The 16,951-nt window shown below is 37.1% G+C and overlaps 1 protein-coding gene across 3 annotated transcripts in view; it reads left to right on the forward strand.

Moving 5' to 3' along the window:
• Window positions 1-16,951, forward strand: part of DNTT (DNA nucleotidylexotransferase) — a 104,005-nt gene that overhangs the window by 21,059 nt on the left and 65,995 nt on the right. For 2 of the 3 annotated variants that reach the window (XM_015633032.2, XM_033515797.1), the window contains exons 1-3: window positions 1,044-1,255; window positions 4,520-4,694; window positions 11,234-11,359. In XM_015633032.2, the coding sequence (XP_015488518.1) occupies window positions 1,053-1,255; window positions 4,520-4,694; window positions 11,234-11,359 (504 nt within the window). In that variant the 5' untranslated portion in view covers window positions 1,044-1,052. Of the gene's footprint in view, window positions 1-1,043; window positions 1,256-4,519; window positions 4,695-11,233; window positions 11,360-16,951 lie in introns of those variants that run through there. The other variant, XM_033515796.1, reaches the window with a different exon arrangement.

A 16,951-nucleotide genomic window follows, 5' to 3' on the forward strand; every position in this document is an offset into this window, starting at 1 on the left:
GCAAGGGAAGAAATGAATCCAGTCTAATCTATATACTGCATGATGTATATATTTTTTCATGGCCTCAGGAAGACCCCAGAGCTGAAAGTTCTGTATTAATTTTTGATGGTTACTTTCTATTCTGATGAAAAGTATTTCTTTATATCTGCAATAATACAGTTGAAGCAGCAAGAGCTATAAGGCTCAGAAAATGTCAGCAATACTTTTACAGTTTTATTTTAAACTCAGGGCCATAATTGCAGGAAACAGGTTTTGACTCATTTTCCTGAAACTCAGCTTGTATATTTTATCTCTGATAAAATAACTGAAAATATAATTGATAGATTTGATTTAGGATTTTTTCCACCTTGCTTCACCTCCTGAACATGAGAAATGAGAATTGTAATATTTCTGATGTGTTGTGAAGGACTGGTAAAATCCAAATTCTCTGCTATGTTAAGAAAAAATAAATCCAGCTTGACATGGGAATAGGGATATTTACCACAGAAGTGGATTTGTGCTGAAGTAGATGCAGATGCTGTAAACCTGGATCTTTGTGTTCACCTTGCTCTAATGGTAATTCAGGGAGATCCAGAACTGGATGCAACATGACACTGGCAGAAACTTTGGTGTAGTTCTGCAATGAGCAGTACCCCTCCTCTAGATGAGGAATGTAAGTGGCCTCTATAATTTCCTCTGTAGCTGTCTGGAGGTCTTAAAACCAAAACTGGGTGCTGAAAGCCAAAAAGGTGGAACTGAGCCATTCAATGAGCTGAAGACCTGGTTGAAATTTTGAGGTGATTTGGCTGATCAATTTTATTTGGATAGTTTTTGTCGGCACTGGCTGTTTTAAGGAATGAAGGCATTTTTGCACCTGTCTGGAGCATTTCTGTTGAAGCAGTCCCAGCTGGTAGAGAGCGAGTGATGTTTCTGCTTGTGTAGCACCTGCTTTTGATTTCAGAGGGGAAACAAGAACACTGCTTCAATGGGTGGTGACATTAAATACAGCTGTTGCCTGGCAGAAAGCATGTTACCTCTATTTTACCCAAGTGAAGGCACTTCTACCTTGCATCATGGATAGGTTCAAGACTCCAGCTGTAACTCCCCAGAGAAAGAGACAGAAAGGGTTACATTCCCCAAAACTTTCCTGCAGTTATGAAATAAAGTTCAGTAACTTGGTCATTTTTATTATGCAGAGGAAGATGGGGATGACCAGAAGGATGTTTTTGATGGAACTGGGAAGAAGAAAAGGTTTCAGAGTAGAAAGTGAGCTAAGGTAGGAAAATGTTTATGTGTTTTGAAATAACATCTGATAATGCTGTTTGAAGCATTCTAATTAAATAAATATGGTCATAGAAGTGACTGTGATTGAAGCTTTTGCCCATGTTTTTGGTGGATATAGTTGGCTCTTTCCATTTTAAATGTGTTCCAGGAGTTCAGTGGGTGTTCCTAGTGTGTGGTTTATTTCTGCTCTCTTCTAGACAGAGAGCAGGGAAAGCACAAAACTTAGCAAAATTTCTAATTTTTCACTTTTAAAATGTGCATTTCTAATTTATCTTTAATCTGTCCATTTTTGTATGTCTGCATATAAATCACGTCTTTAGCTCATCTGAATCAGTCATTGCTTTTTTCTCCTTTGAAGTCAGGTTAAGATTAATCTAAATTTTATGGCAAATTTTGAAAATCAAAACAAAGTTAAATATACAGAATGGAAACTGTGATGGGTTGAGGGGGGCATTTGTCTACATCATCTCTGGTATTACAGTATTTAACTTTTTTATCCTGATGTAAGTCTCAAAGTCATGGCTTGTATGTGATACAATCTGGAAGAACACTTTTTGGAGAAAAATCTTAGGAGTAAAATACCACAGATGTGGCATTTGGGAGTGAAAACATACTCCAGATTCAGTTTTGTCTGGTTTCAGTAAACCATCTCATTCTGAGGGAAGCCTTCCTCCCAAAAGTGCTTTACATGAACGCTGGTTATGTCATTATGCAGTTTTCCAAAAGCTGCCTCATTATATAGGTTCTCTGAAAAGCTGGAGGAAAGCCAAGTATTGATCATTTCTCTGGATTTGTACAAAGAGAGTATACAACTGGGTCCTGCCTATAAAAGCTTATTTCTACAGACTTTTTTTCAATCTCATCAACTTTGAAAGTCTGAGGAAGAAGGGAGGGTGAAATAATTTGTAAAGCAAGATTCAAGCAGGTATTGAACAGAAGTAGGCAATTAGCATCTGATACAAAACTAATTGAATTCTTGGGGAAAAAAGAAATGCAGCATGCTGTTCTGGATCCTACATTAATAATCTGTAGAGGATGTGTAAATGCTTTGTCTGTGCTGCTTTGACACACAGGTATTTATTGCCAGTATTTCAGACATTCTGTAAGTTGTATGAGGCAAGTGTTATGTTTAATTTCAGCTTGGCTGCTACTGGATAAAACAAAACTATTTAGCTGTTGATTTTTACTTTTGAAAATGCCAGAGGAAATACTAAATTTGTTATGTTCTGTGCCAAGAAAACAGCACAGCTGTACAGGTATGAAAGGAAACTGGAGCACAGCAGCTAAACTGCTGCTGTGAGCATAGTTATGGCAAAGTTCCCAGCTCTGCAGCTTGGTACAAATACATAACATATGAATATTTTATATGAAGTGAAATAAACCACAGGAAGCAGAAGTTCTATGTCTCTAACTGTTTTGTTTTTTTTTTTAACTCAAGTATAAAGATGTGACAGTTTAATTAAATAGGACCTAGCAGGGTTAAATAATAAAAAACCCAACAGTATTTCATGGAGATTCATTTAATCTGTGTTTGTAATTTTTTAGAAGAAAAAAAATGGGATTTATTGTTTTTCAATGGACTCTGCTCTACAAGTTCCACTATATGGAGAGAAAAAAATTGTACTATATCATAACATGCATTTCTGGAGCACAGTCCTTTATAGTTCCAAAATACAGTATGTTTGTTGCATTGGAGAGTTATTTGATAGCAGTATTCTATGAAGTGATTCCAGGATTTGTCATTGTGATTTCATGACTTAATGAAATTGGGGATTACTCATTTGAATAAGGACCTCAGAGACAGGCCAAGGGGCTTTCTTGGTTTTCTGAAATGAAATTTGCTTTGGAAGGTTGTACAGTCTGCCTTTAACAGCGCACATCATGTTTTGAAGTCCATGCTAACCAGCAATCTCCACCACTGGTCTCCTCTCTGCTTCGGCAGGCTGATGGCTCAACTTCTCCAGCTGTTACAGAGGCTTGCAGAGCAATCTGTCAGGTCCATTGGAAATTTACTGTATATGCAGAAGGCTGTCACCATCGTGGGCTGGCAGAAAAGTCACAGAGACTTTCAAATGGATGTGATTGCCATCACAACAATTTATGTTCCAGCTCTAGCTTTCCTTCTGTAAAAATAGTGTCAAGTAGTGATGCTGCCTGTCTGTGCCTTTCCCACAGGGAGTTTAGGAATCTGTTGCCTGATAGAAATTAATGTTGGAATATATTTTCTAGATTCTTAAGTCCTACAAGTTGATGGAAATGAAGAATTTTCTCCATTTCTCTCATGTTTTTGTTTGAGTGACAGCACTCTTGTTGGATGCATAGGGAGCAGGAACACTCAGAGTTGTTCAAAATTTCCTACCAAGTCTATTTTCCTAAACTTGCTGACAAACATCAGCAGGCCAGATAGAAACTTACAGATCATCCTAAGTATGCATGCAACCTTTTCTTGAAAAGTAACTTTGTACCTGTCCATTATTTTCCTGTGATGGGTACAGAATGTGTCCTTTTAATCTTTAAAATGATCATTTGATCCTTTCCAATGTTGTTCAAGTACAATAACCAAAATTTACTGAAATAACATTTGTGCTATTGTATTTTTAGGCAATGTACACCATATAATGTATTGATTAACAATTCAGGCTGTAAATTTTGTATTCACTAAACCATTAGTTTTGTTATATTGGCTTAGCAGCAAGGAAATGGTGTTTAGATGAAGCACATACTTCATAAGATTTAATTCATGAACATTTGGCAATGCCGTATGTAATGAATGGATTCATATAAGTACAGATAACATAAGTATCCAGAAAGATATTGGGAGCTGTAAAGTTTTAAATACTTGTTGTTAACTGGCTTTTTAATGTTGCAAAGCTTTCACTCATTGATGAGGAATATTGGGAAGAGGCTGTCAGGTGTTGTCAAGCAGCCTTTTATGGTACTGCTTGTGTAAGCTAAATATTTTCGGAATTGCGAAGAATGTGTATTAGGTCAGTGTCTATGGAAGGTAAATGATCCTTCAAGAGAGAAAATGCTGCACTTACAGGAGCTGTCAGACTATAGTCTTTGCTCAAGGCAGAGTCTGTGACCAGAATAAATATATGGTGATATGAAAACTTAAGTGCTTCCCACATCCTAACGTATAATATACACTACGATTTTCAGGAAGTGGATGGTAAGTAAATACAGAAATAACTGCTCTGTATCTGTGTACAGTTGGATTCAGTGAAAAAAGAAAACTTTGTGTGCTTCTTGACAGTGACTCTGTCACTCATATTGTGGCTGAGAACAACTCCTACCTGGAGGTGCTGGACTGGCTGAAAGGACAGGCTGTGGGTGACATCTCTAGGTTTGAACTACTGGACATCTCCTGGTTCACAGCCTGCATGGAAGTGGGAAGACCAGTGGATTCAGAAGTGAAATACCATCTCGTGGTAAGACAGATCCTGCAGTGTGAATAGAGTGATAGCCAAAACAAATGGCTGTGATTTTATTTATTTTTTAACCTAAAATGTATATAATTATTATATATATATAAATGTTATTGTATTTGAATTTAATTTTTTTTTCTGTGAACAAAATTCACACAATTTTAATAGATTAAAAACACTCCCCAAGCCTTCTTTATCAGTGCCTGGTAATGCTGAATTACTGTGTCATTACAGGTTACAAACTGGTAATACAGAATTGCAGAGTGGTTTGGGCTGGAAGGGATCTTAGAGATCATCCACCTTCCACTGCCCTGCCGTGGGCAGGAACACTTTCCACTAGATCATATTGCTCAAAGTCCCAATCAGCCTGGCCTTGAACACTTCCAGGGATGGGGCAGCCACAGTTTCTCTGGACAACCTGTTCCAGTGCCTCAACACCCTCAAAGAAAAGAATTTCTTCCTAATATCTAATTCAAATTTCCCCTCTGCCGGTATAAAGCCATTACACTCTGTCCTATCACTGTGCCCTTGCAACAAGCCTCTCTGCAGCTCTTTTGTAGCCCCTTTAATTACTGGAAGGCTGCTGTCAGGTCTTCCTGGAGCCTTAGGAGGCTGAACACCCCCAGCTCCTCCGCAGTATCCATCAATGAGGCACTTGTTGCTGTTCTGGTACTTGTGGTATTTGCTCAAATACCTCAATATCATGGTAAATACCAGTGAGAGCAGTGCATTTCAATGGGCTGTTGGTGGAATACTTGGCCTCCTCAAAACAACATAAAAATATTACAACTTTGCTGTTGCAGGGTGCTCAGCTAACAGCTGGGCCCTTGAAGGACGTGTGGAAAGAAGACTGATGCAGTATGTGGACATGTGTTTACAGACTTGGCACCATCAAGTAAAATTGTGCTAAGAGAAAAAATAGTTTGATTGTATTTTATTATCTCTCAATGGAAGCTGTAAGTCAGAAGATATTGCAAATGGCAAGCTGATTATTTGATGCATAGTGTTTGACCTTGAAGCAATGGATGACAATGTTTTCCTCTGATCTATATCTGACAAATTATCTGCCAATTTCTCAGACTGGAGTGTAGTGAGCAGCAGTGGTACTCGATACCTCGGCACAGCCCGTGAGTGATGGGGGTTTGGTGGGGATGCCAGGCATGCTGTGCCCAGCTTGTGCCACTGAGCCATGAAATAGGCCCAGCACTGCAGCTGGATGAAGCCGTTCTCTCGTTCTGCGCCCGCCCGAGCCTCGCAGGGATGGGTTTAATGTGCACCAGCGAAGAAATTAATTCATGTGTCAGGAGAACTACAAGTCTGATCTAAAGCTCTCTGAAGTAAAGTGAGGGATTCCTGCTGATTCCTGAGGGTCTGGATTAGGCTCTGTGTGAACTGTGACCACACTGTGACCACGGCAGGATGTGCAGCATGTGCCCTCCTCTGAGGCACAGAATGCCTGAATATTTAACAGCAACGTTGTGCTGTTGGCTGCTTCTTCTTTTTGGTATTTAGATTATGAAGGATGATTCATAAATACTGTCCTTTCCCAAGAAAAACTGTAGCTCCTGATTATTTTTTTCCAGTCATATTGCATTTTCATTGCCAGAAAATATTTTCCAGTTTTTTACATATAAGAATAACTGTTTAATAACAGTTTGGGCTGGGGGGAGGGGGGAGTGAATACACCAGATGGAGCTGTCGCCCTCAGACTCAGCATGATTCCATGACAGAATGTGTGTTTATATTTGAAATCCTTCCAAGGATATATTTTTGCAATAAATTTATAACATTTTTCAGTGAATCGGCTGGAGGGAGAATAGACCAAAGAAATTAATACAAGAAAAAAACAAACCCAAAAGAAAGCCTTATAACTACTGCTTTATTTTATCTTACAGGCCATAAAAATATAAATACAGGGCATGCAAAGAAGTTCTCTAAACAAGTAATGCATCAAAACCATGAGCAAAATCCTGTGAACCTTCCTGAGAGTTTCACATCAGCATTAAAAGTAAACCAAATTGCCTTTTATGTACATTCTTAATTTCAGCAGCATGAGGAGACGTATAGATTCAGATAGCTCAGAAAATATGCTTTGATAATTTTTTTATTTTCTTTTTAAAGAAATGCCTCTGTCTTTCTCCAGAATTCCTCCAATTGTTGTTTTTTTTTTAAAGTTGATGAGAAGGCAACTGCCTTAGTTTTATATAAAACATCCTTTGGAATATTGGTGGAGCGTAAACTTCTGATAAAGGTATCAGCACTATCAGGAGGTCATTATTATATTTTGAGACTGGCTCTGCAAGTAAACGTGTCTGTTTTTATTGAAACATAAAGATTTCATGCTAATAAATGTAGAGTACAATTAGGAAGCCAGTGACAGCTATACTGTTATTTTTAAAGCTTATAGTTAAGACCAATCTTAATTTTATAGTTGCTCCAAAGTAATAAACATTTTGTAAAGCAAACAGGGAGAAAACAAGAATTCTAGGAGCATAGAAAATTTAAAAATAATTTTATTGTTGCAGTGTCACCATGCTAATTCTTTTTTTTTGCCTTGAGAAATGAGGAAAGATTGAAGTAAAGGTTAATTTTCTTTTTAAGTACTAGACCGAACTCATACATAATGTAATTTAATTGGAATTTCACTGAAGACAAATTTGGTTCGTTATGTCAGACTTGTAAAATGTGAAATGAAAGTGAATTAACAAACCTTGAACTCAAGCTAGATCATGAAGGTTTTGAAGTAAAAGGAATGGATAGCAGTGGGGGAATGTTTTGGGTGAAATCTTGTTCCCGTGTAGTTTTGTGGTCAAATTCCCATTAATGTCAATAGCAGTAAGGTTTCATCTTTCAGATCCTACTGTAGCCTGTTTGGAAGGTTATTCTTCATTCAGGACATTTGTTTTACTGCATTAGTAAAAAGAAATGCCCTTCTCCATGCAAAACAAGGGGAATAGAGTCAGAGTTGCAGTCCATTAGCTAACATTCTAATTACAATTGTCATTAAGGTACATCTTTCTGTGGTAGTGAATGATCCAAAAGATGCTCTGATGTTGGTGATTTATAGAGAATAAAAGGTTGGTTGACCAGGTTTAAGATGGACAGAATTATTATTGATTCATTCGGTCACAGTTGGCTTTTAGGTTTAGTAGCCATCATTTAGTTTAATAAGCTTTGGAAATATGGTAGCCAAATATCTGCTTTAAAAGGGAAGCAAAATATTTCTGTGGCAAAGGTCAGCCCTTGTGCAGGGACACCTTTCCTACTACAAGTAGGTATCCTTGACAATAGCAGGACAGGGACAGGAATTAATACACAAGGGCATCCCCACATGCTGGAAAGCACTGTTTGTTTCCTGGGTTATGGAAGAGAAAGAGGCAGAGGGGAGGCTTTCAGAGGGATGAAAAGAGAGGAAGAGATCTGTAAGGGTTGCTGCACACTCAAGCCTTAAGAACTGTGCTGTGCCTGCATCTGTTCTGCCTTTTCCTCAGTAAGAACCTAGAAGTTGTTAGCCAAGTTTTTTTGTTTTGTTTGGTTTTTTGTTTTGATTTTATTTGTTTGTTTTTAGTTTTTTGGGGTTTTTTGTTTGTTTTTCCTAAAAAGGAAAAGAGATTTATTTATTTGAACAAAGGATTTTTCTCCACATTAGGGAAAGAAAGTGCCATCTTTTGATCCTTTGTCTTATCATGTGTCAGGGAAGCATCTCACTGTTTCATTGTGGAAGAGAGAGGCTGTAAGTAATGGAAGAAATCCTTCATACTGACAGTCAGAGTTTCTCAGGAAATAAAAATGAAACTTATCAACTCTCTGCCTTCTCTTCATAAAATGCTGGATATCAGAGGACTTTATTATTTGGTCAGTGCTGCCTGGGCTTTACAGAGCTGCTGGCTGGCTGTCTCTGCACTTCATTCACTGCTGCTTTATTTTCTCCCTGTTATTTCCCTATGCCATTATACTTCGTGGTGTGTTAAAAAATAATTTGACAAAGAGCAAAGTAGTCCCCCACAAGATTAATTCTGCAACCAAGTCTGTCTGCTTTACAAATTGATGCTAGTGGAAAAGGCTGTTTCTCCTGCTTATTCCATGTGGAAAATGTCACTGTGAAAGAGTAGCAAGTGACATTCACTGCAGCCTGGATGTGGGGTGGAAACTGACTAGCTCTAGTGATTAAGTAGCCTACACATTTGGATATTTTTCAGTGATTGTTCCTGTACAGTGGACTGCAATTTCTTTTTAATGTAAAGTTATAAAAAAAAAATGCATTTTTAATGTTTATATTTTTCCATTTTTCTCTTATTTGTAGTTGTTTCTTCTAGTACTAGAAATTATTTTTGCTGTAATGAGTTTCAAGGACTCCTTGTTCTATACTGTAATTACTATTGATGGAAGTTTAGGTTTGTCCTGTAATCTGTACAAACAGTTTTTTTCCCCATCTGGTTTTCCCACCAGATAGAAGTATCAATTCAGCTCATGTTCTGCTGCTGATAGATCATTTCTATAGTTCACATGCAGACATCATGATATACCCTGCAAATCAGACTGTAGCAATTATTTTTTGCCAGATGTTTTTGCTGTTAGTATCTATCCAAAGTTTCTTCTGTTATGTATAATCAAGCCCAGTTAACTAAATGCATAAATTTTACTGATTTAAGGAAAATGCTCAACTATCTTTGCTAAGGCAGGATTAGGATGTTTATATCCCGTCTATCACACTCCTAAATGGATAGATTTTCTGCATTAGCTTTGCCCTACTCCACAGTACCTGCTAATGCTGCACGTAGGGCTCTTGCTCTTTGTGTGTCTGTGTCCTAGTGAAGGTAACAGCTTATTATATATTCTATTCAGTAACATTCTGTTTGTTCACAGTCCTTGCAGCTGGCACTATCATTTCAAGCAGTATATTAGCACTAATCAATCATAGTTTATATGATTTAAAATCAATTTTAAAATATAATTCATGAATGTGTGCAGAAGTGGATGAGTTGTGTTGTTGTCCTAACTGAAACCCATTTTGGTTATTCCCAAGACTGGCCTTACACATAAAATAGCTTTCCTTCTTTCAGGGTATGCTATGAAAACCACCATATAATTCACTGCTCCTTCAATTGTGCAAGCAAATACCTTTTGTGTGTGTGTGAATACTGTTATTTAACTACTTCATATCAAATACGAAGGCAGTTCTGCATAAAATTATAATTGGGGGTATGGTTATGAAGATACACACAGGTTTGCTAGCCTTTTGTCTGTGTGGTTGGATACAGGGGAAAAAGGGTGGAAAATGGCTCATCATTCCATTATTGGTGTGAAAATTTATTTTCTGTATCTTCATGATATTTTTTGTTGTTATTGTTAAACCCTTTCCCTGTGGCTTTTGGATAGTGCAATGCAATAGGTTTTTGACACACCTGCTAAAAGTTTTCAAGCAATAAGACCAAGAACAAAAAATACACAGAAATTCTGAAGGTACTTCATGCTTCTGAAGTATTTCAGATTTGGCACATGAAACAAAGTGAAGGAACTGAAGGACTGGATATATAAAGCAGCAGAAAAACAGTGTGAGATTGCCTTTTCTAGGGGCTTCCTAGTCAGGACATTCACATGGTGAGAACTTGTGCTCAGGAGTGTCTTTTGCCCATGGGGATATGACTCTGAATCCTGCTTTTCAAGAGGATTCCCATCTTTCAGGGTTGGGTTGCCCACAGACCTGTATGAGTTTGGTCTATTTTGCATGGAGCAAAATTAGGTGAGGAGTGAATGAGCATGGAGGCAGCCTGGAGATTAGGAAATGCCCGTTCAGATCTTGGCATCTGCTCCTTTTCCTTGCTTTGGTGAATGTGTAAAAATGATGTCTGGATTGGATCAGCACTGATGGAAATAGGCTAAGGGAGAACCACATTACCAGCTGGCTATTGGGTGAAAAAAGGGTGGTGATTACTCTTCTGCAACTATTTATAAATGTTTCCTTCACTCTAGAGTGCCTCCAAAATTGAACATTTAGCTTAATGAGTTAAATCCAAAAGAAAAAAAAATTCTATCATTTTACCTGCAAGAGAGGAGAAAACTCTCTTTCCAATTAATACAAAAATTTTTCCTCCACTAATGAATTTAGCTACAGACTGAAAAAGTCAGTTGAACATTTCTATTTGGTTTAATATCCCTAATCTTGTATTCAATAATCTATGGTTTTAGAGCTTATCTGCTCTTAAAGCTTTGTAGTTTTTCAGACTTACTGTAATAGTGAGAGTAGTAGAGACACACATTATCTAGAAAGACTTTTTTTTTTAAATGGCAGTGCCATTGAAACTCCTTGCAAGAACTTACTACAGAAAATCCAAAATCCCAGTAATCACCAGATAAACTCTACTGTCAGTCCAACCAATGTGAAATCAACTGTTTTTCATAGGATGATGACAGCAACATTATTATTTTCTTGCTTGCTCTTCAAAGGTTTGTATTTTGGGCTTGTGAAATGTACTTTTTTGTATCTTTAAGCTATTTGCCATGTGTGTCACTAACTCTTTTTTTTTTTTTACCCTTGTTAGGAGCAATGCCAATATCCTCCTTTGAATACACCTGAACTGGAAATGCCAGCATTTATTGCAACAAAAGTATCTCAGTATTCATGCCAGAGAAAGACAACTTTAAATAACTACAACAAGAAATTCACGGTAATATTTATTCTATCCATAAAATAAAAACTAGTGTAATTAGAATAATTACTATAATACTTGCCTCAGTATTTTCTGTAGCACCCTCAGCAAATTCATGAGTAAACAGGCAGCGTAATAACAATTAAAAAAGTTATAAATCTGCCATACTTAAATTAAAATTGAGTGCAAGCTTAATTGCATCCTCTAAGTGTTGCTGAGAGCTTAACACAGTGGATCTTTAAATACATTAATAGCTTGTAAACACATGAATTTTTAAAACAAATGATAGAATAACATTCCAAAAATGTCTTTTTGCCTTTCATCACAGTCTTATTTGACAAGCTGGAAGTATGATAAACAAAAGTTTGGTTTAGGTGAGTCCAAGGTTCTTCACAGTTGCTGTGCTGCCTTTTGGTTTGCCCAAGTGTCCAGTTCCTCAAAGTACATTAAGTATGTTCTAAACTTCAGATTTTCACAGCTGAGCAGTTATGAAAAGAGATTGCATGTTAAATACTTCAACATCACAATACCTCCTTTGAATTGTCTAGTTAAATAGAAATCTTGGAGACTGTCATATATCCTATTTAATGCCCATAAAATTGCACATTTCAGAGGGTATGAAGGGTGTGAGTCCTCTGGTCTAAATTCCTTTGGGGTTATTGTGCTTAATGGTACCTCCTGGCTGACTCTAAATACTCAGTGACCACCATTCAAAAGGAAACATTTCTCAGAGACTCTAATGTAGTGCACTCTAAATATATCTGGCATAGTTGCATGCATATGTTTCAACTATAGCATCAAACACCTCCTCATTTTTCTAAAGCTTTATTATTTATTTTGTTATTATTTACAATTTTTATGATTCTACTTTGTGTGCTCCTGTAAATACAAATATTTCAAGGAAATATTTTTTGTAAGATCCAAATAAAAAGAATAGCAACAGATACCAATTATTTGTGGATATAAACCCTTTAGAAGGTAAACACTAAAACCTCTGGGAATTCAGAACTAAAGATCAACCTACAAGAAACTCAAAAATGTCTTGATCTGGGAACACACAGTTAAAAATTAAACAACCTGAAATTTGTCTTGCAGTTATGCTTTGAAATAATCAGCAATTACATCAAATATATGTTGCTATTTATGGTAGTCAAGTAGGTTAAACTGTTTGCTTATTTACAAAAAGTCTCTTTTTGAGCAATGTGATGGGAGTTGAGTTTTGACCCTGTTTTGATATTGATCTAGAGACCTCCTGGTGCCTTCCAACCCAATGTTTCCAACATTCCCAAAACTGCTTCTTTTGAAATGGCTGCATTTCCCCACCTCCTGCTAGAAAAGCAAGGCTGATTGTAACCATTTAATCTTTTGGAAGCAGCAGCTCTTTTTCAATGTTTATAAGTATCAAATATAAGCTGCTGTAGGGAAAATGTCAGACCAAACATAATATGACAAAACATTATGTAAAATACCAAACCTCTTGGAGAAGTAGGAATTGTCTTAGTTCTACACTTCCTGAAATCAGTAGAATGTGGGACCTGGCTCTTTGATGAATTTTCTGTATTACAACATTTTGTCAGACATTCTAAAGGGAAAAAATTAAAAGAAGTGTGACAGATAATGGCAAAGTAAAGTGCTTGCTCCCAGAAGGCACAAAGTTGTTGATTTAATTGTCATTAGCATTTAGCCCACATTCATTGAGCGGTTTCTATTATACCTTGTGTTTCACAGAGGCAGTCCCTAAATTATTTCCGGGTTTATCAATGCAGCAGTCTTAATGGCAAAGTACAGCTTGTATTTGGTGAGTTTAGCTGAACACAAGTGGAGCAGTTTGATGATGGGAGTACTGAGAGTCCCTTCTGTCACCCATTGTCATCAAACATTTCTGAGTCTGGGTAGACACCGGGTTTTGTGGTGACAAAGGTGTCAGCTTTTCATCTTCAACATATTTTGAGAGTAACTTCTCTGAGTTTATGCTGTGTTTTGTTTCTGGAGGTGAAATTGGGTAAGTTTATATTCCATGAATCTGTCTAGAATCAGCATCTTTACAGTTGCAGTGGAACTCATTTCATTGGAGCTGCTGCTCTTACTGCTCACAGCCAAAGCTGGCAACGACAGCTGAAGGGTTGGGTGTTCATGGACTGCCAGAACTGGCCCATGTCTTGGAGAACTGCCAGTTAGTCTGCCTAATGCCACAGGAGCCTGGTTTTTAGATTTGCTGTTGTTTCGTTGGCTCTGTATTAATCCTGTAATTCACGTTCTCAAATAAAAGTGTTCCAACAGATTTTTCAGTGCAAGCACTTAGCAAATGCACTGAAGCATTGGTATAATTCACTTGTGCATGCTGTGGGCAGCCAACCATTAAATGACAGTTTTTCCCTGGGTCAATACCATACATCCTGAAAATTGGGTCCAAACTATCTTGAGTTATGTGTTGATGGTAGCATTTTGTTATAACAACCTTATTCTGTGAGTCAGGTTTGTTCCCTTTTCTTAGAGATCTTCTGTTTTCTTTGGTTAGTTTGTTTTCTGCTCATGCCCAAAATGGTACAAAGCTATTATTTGCTAATGCATTCTTTGATGAACTATTACTGGACTTTGCCCTGATATGTTGTATCCAGTTCCCCTTTCAAATAAGAAGTAGTTGTGTTGAGAAAGTGTAGTAATTATATTGGGACAGTCACTAATAGGCAGCAATGTGGGTGCAGCAGGATTTGTATGTCCTGGTTTCTTCGGAGAGGCATTTTTGGGGACTTGATTTCTGAAGAAATTGATAATTAATAATCCTTTTTAATCTTGACTCCTGTTCTGCATATATTTCATAATGAAAGACCACATATTAAAAAAAATAGCAGAGATATTTGATGAGAGCTCATGAGAGGAAAAAAGTGGTGGTTTAATATACTAGGTACAATTTCTATGTTCAAATGTCTCATATTTCCTGTCTGTTGTAGTAGCCAGAAAATAACTTGCAGAAAGTTACAACAAACCAGTTTTACACATGGAAGGAGCTACAGAAGGGTTGACAAAAATAGCAGATGCCAAGGTTTCATTATTGTGATCAGTATGGGGCAAATCCCAGTCAAATAATTTATGAGCTGTTGTGTAGTAAGACTTGTTGTGTGAAGAATACACTAAAAATGTCAGATGCCAAGAAGCAGACGGTAGAAGCACGTTTCAGTTGGTGGAGTAGAAATGCAACTGCTTCAGACTTGGTCTTTGCAGTCTCTGGGTCAGTGAGTGCTGTGGCCTCGGGGTGTGCAGGCTGAGAGCCCCTGCCACAGGCTCTGCTGACCTGGGTGGTCCAGGAATGCACCTGAACTCATCACCTGACTCACAGGTGAGCTGTGGCTGCTCAGGTGGGTAAAGCTGCAGTGCAAAAGAGCAGATCCTTTGGGTAGAGTCTGTACCCTAGCAAGTTTCCTTTATGTTCATCTTAAATATTGACATTATTATGGGATATAATATTACAATATTGTTCTCTGGCTTATTTTGGAGCTTCCCTCTCCCACTGAAAATACACACTTGGAGGCTGCATTGTGTTTTCTTGTGCTAAAATAATAGGAGTTGTTCTGCTGTGCCCAGGAGGGGCTGTTGGATTTGAATATTAATATCAGACCGCAATAAAATTTGAAAAGACATTCTTCTGTGAGGAAAATACAATTTAATTCTTGCAGAAGAAACTAATTAAGTCAGAAGCAAATGGTTCTGTGATTCTGGGGCTTTTTGCTAATGCTGCTGGATGTTACTTTGCTTTGGTTGTTACTCATGGTAATGAGAATGTGGAAGTTTAGCACAGGAAAGATGCCTGGTTTCCTATCCACTATGTTAGAGAAAAATAAAAAAGAAATATTTCTTTCATCTTTTGTATCTACAGAAAAATGTATCAGTTATGCTGGTGGCTCAAGCAGCTGTTATTATTATTATTATTTCATTTTAAAACGTACCTCAGAAGATCCTCAATTTTAGTTTTATAATGAACTTGGGAGCTGTGTAGTAGAAAACCACTAACTGAATGAATACTCTTAATAACATATAGTGTCCCACTGACATAGCTTGCTTCAGTAAAAATTGTCCAGACTGCACCTCTGAATTATGATGTGAATGTGTGCCAAGTGCATGCCTATTCAAAATTAATTGACAGTTTGGTCTAAGTATTAAATATGTATTCAGATTTTTAAGATAAATGGGAAGGTGCTTCCTAAAATATGGATTATAAATACATGTTTACTTTTCAGCAGTTTAAATTTGTATGATACAGTAAATCTATGTTGCTTTCTTTGACCATATTAATATCTGTAATCTACATTTTGTATTTCTTATTGCAGAGTGTCTCTATTATGTAGTCCATTTTTATGTGATTAACACTAACTGCATTTCTGTGCTGTGTCAGCAGACCTTTTTTCACATTTGTATTGTTTTCTTTTACATAATGTGGAATAATAAGAGAACTTCTCATGAATTCCATTCTGTTTCAAGAAATGAACTTGTTCATTAATATGAGGAGCAACTGGAACTAATGTATTTATTTCTAGTAATAGTGTTTATGCAGGGACTCTGAGGTCATGCACATTATGCTTTTATTGTTACCTTCTCAACTCCTTTGTTCTTCTAGATGATGTAAAATAATATGATAAAATCTTTGGGTCAGGGAAAGTGCTGGGCTTTTCAGTCCAGATAGAAAACAAAACAAGCTGACTGAACAAAAAGTAATTTCATTTATTTGGAAGTCACTTTAGTCCATATTGCAGGTTAGCCAAAATTGCTTAACTCTTCTTGAAATAATCACCTGGAAGAATTTATTTTCTCTCTCAGCCTATACAAAGGCCATTCATGTGCCAGATATCTCTTCCTAATAAAATACAAGATTGAGATTTACAGTGGTGAGAGGGAGAGAAAAATTATTTGAATGAAAGCTGCATTCTAAAACTTTTGTCAGTTTTGAATGGTGATCAAACACGATGTGACGAGAAGTAGGACCCGTCCTTTGGATTTGCAACCTATTAAATAAACAGATGGAGGAAAATGATTGAGAGAGAAAGTAATTTAATTCAAATTGCCATTCTGAGTGTAAGAGTTTTTCAAGCACATACTACGTAAGATTTTTTGTTTTTTAATCAAAATTTGCTATTTAGCTCTTTGGCAGATTGAACTTACTTGTACAACAGCATGTTAATATTTTTAAAGTTTGTGCTGCAGTAGTGTTTGCAGACTCAAGTAAGATAGGGGCCTTTTTTATGAGAGATGCTGTGACAATGATGCACATTGTGAAAGCATTCAAGCCCTGGAGTGTTCACAGTCCTAACAGAGAGTGAATGGAAGGTGCCAAGAGAAACAATGGTAGGGAGGTGTGAAGCAGCTTTCCGAGGTCTTACAGCAAAGTTGTGACTGTAACACAAGTGCCCTCTCCATGAAGCTGTAAGAAATTATTTTCAAAACAGATTCGATTTAAAATATGTTTTTTTGTGTAATATTTGTGATTTCTGTTCTAGCAGAGTCTTAAACTGAGTTTACTAAAGACTGTTTTGCAAGTGGCAATGGACCTGCTGTGATGTTGTTGACATGACCAGGATAGTATGAAATAGCTCATGGGATCATTAATTTGTTTTGCTT

Source organism: Parus major, chromosome 6 (assembly GCF_001522545.3).
Source record: "Parus major isolate Abel chromosome 6, Parus_major1.1, whole genome shotgun sequence".
NCBI classification, from domain to species: Eukaryota; Metazoa; Chordata; class Aves; order Passeriformes; family Paridae; genus Parus; species Parus major.